This window comes from Octopus bimaculoides, chromosome 14 (genome assembly GCF_001194135.2).
Source record: "Octopus bimaculoides isolate UCB-OBI-ISO-001 chromosome 14, ASM119413v2, whole genome shotgun sequence".
Taxonomy (NCBI): domain Eukaryota; kingdom Metazoa; phylum Mollusca; class Cephalopoda; order Octopoda; family Octopodidae; genus Octopus; species Octopus bimaculoides.
In genome coordinates this window covers 17,028,954-17,031,374 of record NC_068994.1, presented here as the reverse complement: position 1 = coordinate 17,031,374, position 2,421 = coordinate 17,028,954, and the positions used below count along the sequence as shown (strand labels likewise).

The following is a 2,421-nucleotide window of genomic DNA, read 5'->3' as shown; positions in this document are numbered from 1 at the left end:
TCTCCATCTCTTTATCCAACTTAAGAAATATTTAAAGTGCGGCTGCATGATGAGAAGTTTGCTTCCCAGTTCCACTGTGTGGCACCTTGGACAATCGTCTTTTACTATGGCTGTGTGGTAAGAAGCTTGCTTCCCAACTACATGGTTCTAGGTTCAGTCTCACTGTAGCCTTGGACCAATCAAATCCTTGTGAGTGGATTTGGTAGATGGAAACTGAAAGAAGTCTGTTGTATATATATATATGTGTGTGTGTGTGTGAGAGAGAGAGAGAGAGAGAGAGAGAGAGAGTGGTAGTCAGAAACTGAAAGAAGACCAATATATATATGTCTATGTATGTATGTGTGTGTGTGTGTCTTTTGTGTCTGTATTTGTATCCCACTACCACTTTATGACTGTTGTTGGTTTGTTTATGTCCCTATGACTGAGTAGTTCAGGAAAAGAGACCGATAAAAATCAGTACCAGGCTTTAAAAAATAAGTACTAGGACCAATTCATTCAACTAAAATCCTTTGAGACAGTGCTCCAGCATGGCCACAGTCAAAGAACTGAAACAAGTAAAATGATAAGAAAAAGAAAGGTAAATAAATATTCCTTACAATTTTGAATCTGTTTTGCCTGAATTTTAATCTGAAATCAAGGTTTATAAGCTTTATTCATTATTTACATTGGACAGATATGTTACCACAACATTTTGGCTGATTTACTCTCCAGCCTTCATCAGGTGTCCTGGTAGAATTTTGAACCCAACCCTGGGTTCTCATTTCTAAGGTTTTTTTTTTTTTGCTGATTTTATTATTCATTCAAGGCACTGCCTGGAATTGAACTGGGAATCTTGGGCTTAGTAGTCTACGCTCTTAACAATTATGCTATATGTCCGTGGGCAATTATAGAGTGAATTTCAGGGCTTATAAACCTAATATTTTTGTATCCTTCCTTAATACCAGTTCCTATATTCTACTCATATCTGCACTAGGTCCACTTAGGAGGTTATTGTGTCCTAGCATATGTGCTGCCTCTTTTAGTTTTCATATTTTCCAGTGGTGTTCTCTGTCTATTATTTTAACTTCATCCCACAGGGGAAGGTGGTCTCCGCTTTTCCATACATGATCGGCTATACCCGGTTTTTCAACATCTCCTCATGTCACAGCTTTACGATGTTCTTCTACCCTTATTCTGAGTGGGCAGTATGTTTTGCCTTTGTCTATAGAACAGTATTATAAGCTCTATTATTTATGACTTTTTCTGAATATTACAAATATTTCTTCTCCACAAAACAAAGACTCAATATTTATTTACTTTTTTACCTTTTACTTGATCCAGTCATTGGAATGTGGCCATGCTGGGGCACCACTTTGAAGGGTTTAGTCAAACAAACTGACCCCGGTACATATTTTTAAACCTCATACATATTTTAAAACTTATTTGTTCAGCCTCTTGTTCTCTAAATGCTGGTTGTCTCCAAGTGGAGGGGACAAGCATAAGCACACAGTCACTCACACACATGCACACACACACACACATACAATACATGATTCTTTCAGTTTCCTTCAACCAAATCCACTTAAAAGGCTTTGGTTGGCCCAGAGCTGTTGTGGAAGACACCTACCCAAGGTGCTATGTTGTGGGACTGAACCCAAAACCACATGGCTGGAAAGGGAGCTTCTTACCACACAGCCATGCTTACTTACATGTACCTGGTTTTAAAAAAATTTGCTTTGTTCTAATGAATGAAATTTACTGCTTATATATTTTAGATCTCCATCAAAAATGGAAAATTTAGTGCTGGGATTGTCGGTGAAAAGTTTAAATTTGACAACACAGAATATAAACCAGAGAAAAATGAGCTGGAGACAGTTTTTTCACTTGGAGGCTTATCACCTCATTATCAAAACAACATTAGCTCTCACTACAGGTAAGTCAAAAACAAAATAGCACAGAATATATATTTGAAAACAAATTTTATAAATCTGCTTGCATGACATTTTGGACCAATGTCTTCTGTTATTGCCTCAAGTCTTGTGATTGAACTTTGGCTGAATAGAAGCTCTGTGGAAATCTGTGTATGTGTGTATGTCTGTGTCTGTGCGTTCTTGGTTTTATTTTCCAAATTTCTCACACATGGAGAAAGAGTTAGTTTCTAGCCTAGAAACAAAAAAATCTTCCATTGGAATTTAGACAGCATCAAGCAGGGTAGTCTTGTGTGTATGTGTGTGTATTTGTTCCTCCACCATCTAACAACCAATGTTGGTTTGTTTACATCCAAAACTATGTATGGACAGACATTGGATCTAGTTCAAAACGGGGGCGCCAGTATTTTCTTAACGAAACACTTTGAAACTTGGGATACTGGTAGAATGTGCCATATAAAACATCTTTTTCTCTTAGTCTTAAGAAAAATTATTATATTGCAACTTATTTCAT

The 2,421-nt window shown here is 37.0% G+C and overlaps 1 protein-coding gene across 1 annotated transcript in view; it reads left to right on the top strand.

Annotated features, from left to right (window-relative positions):
- LOC106879818 (uncharacterized) overlaps nucleotides 1–2,421 on the top strand; it is a 64,882-nt gene that overhangs the window by 49,297 nt on the left and 13,164 nt on the right. Inside the window, exon 14 of the mRNA XM_052973030.1 lies at nucleotides 1,755–1,912. Within this exon, the coding sequence (XP_052828990.1) occupies nucleotides 1,755–1,912 (158 nt within the window). The remainder of the gene's footprint in view (nucleotides 1–1,754; nucleotides 1,913–2,421) is intronic.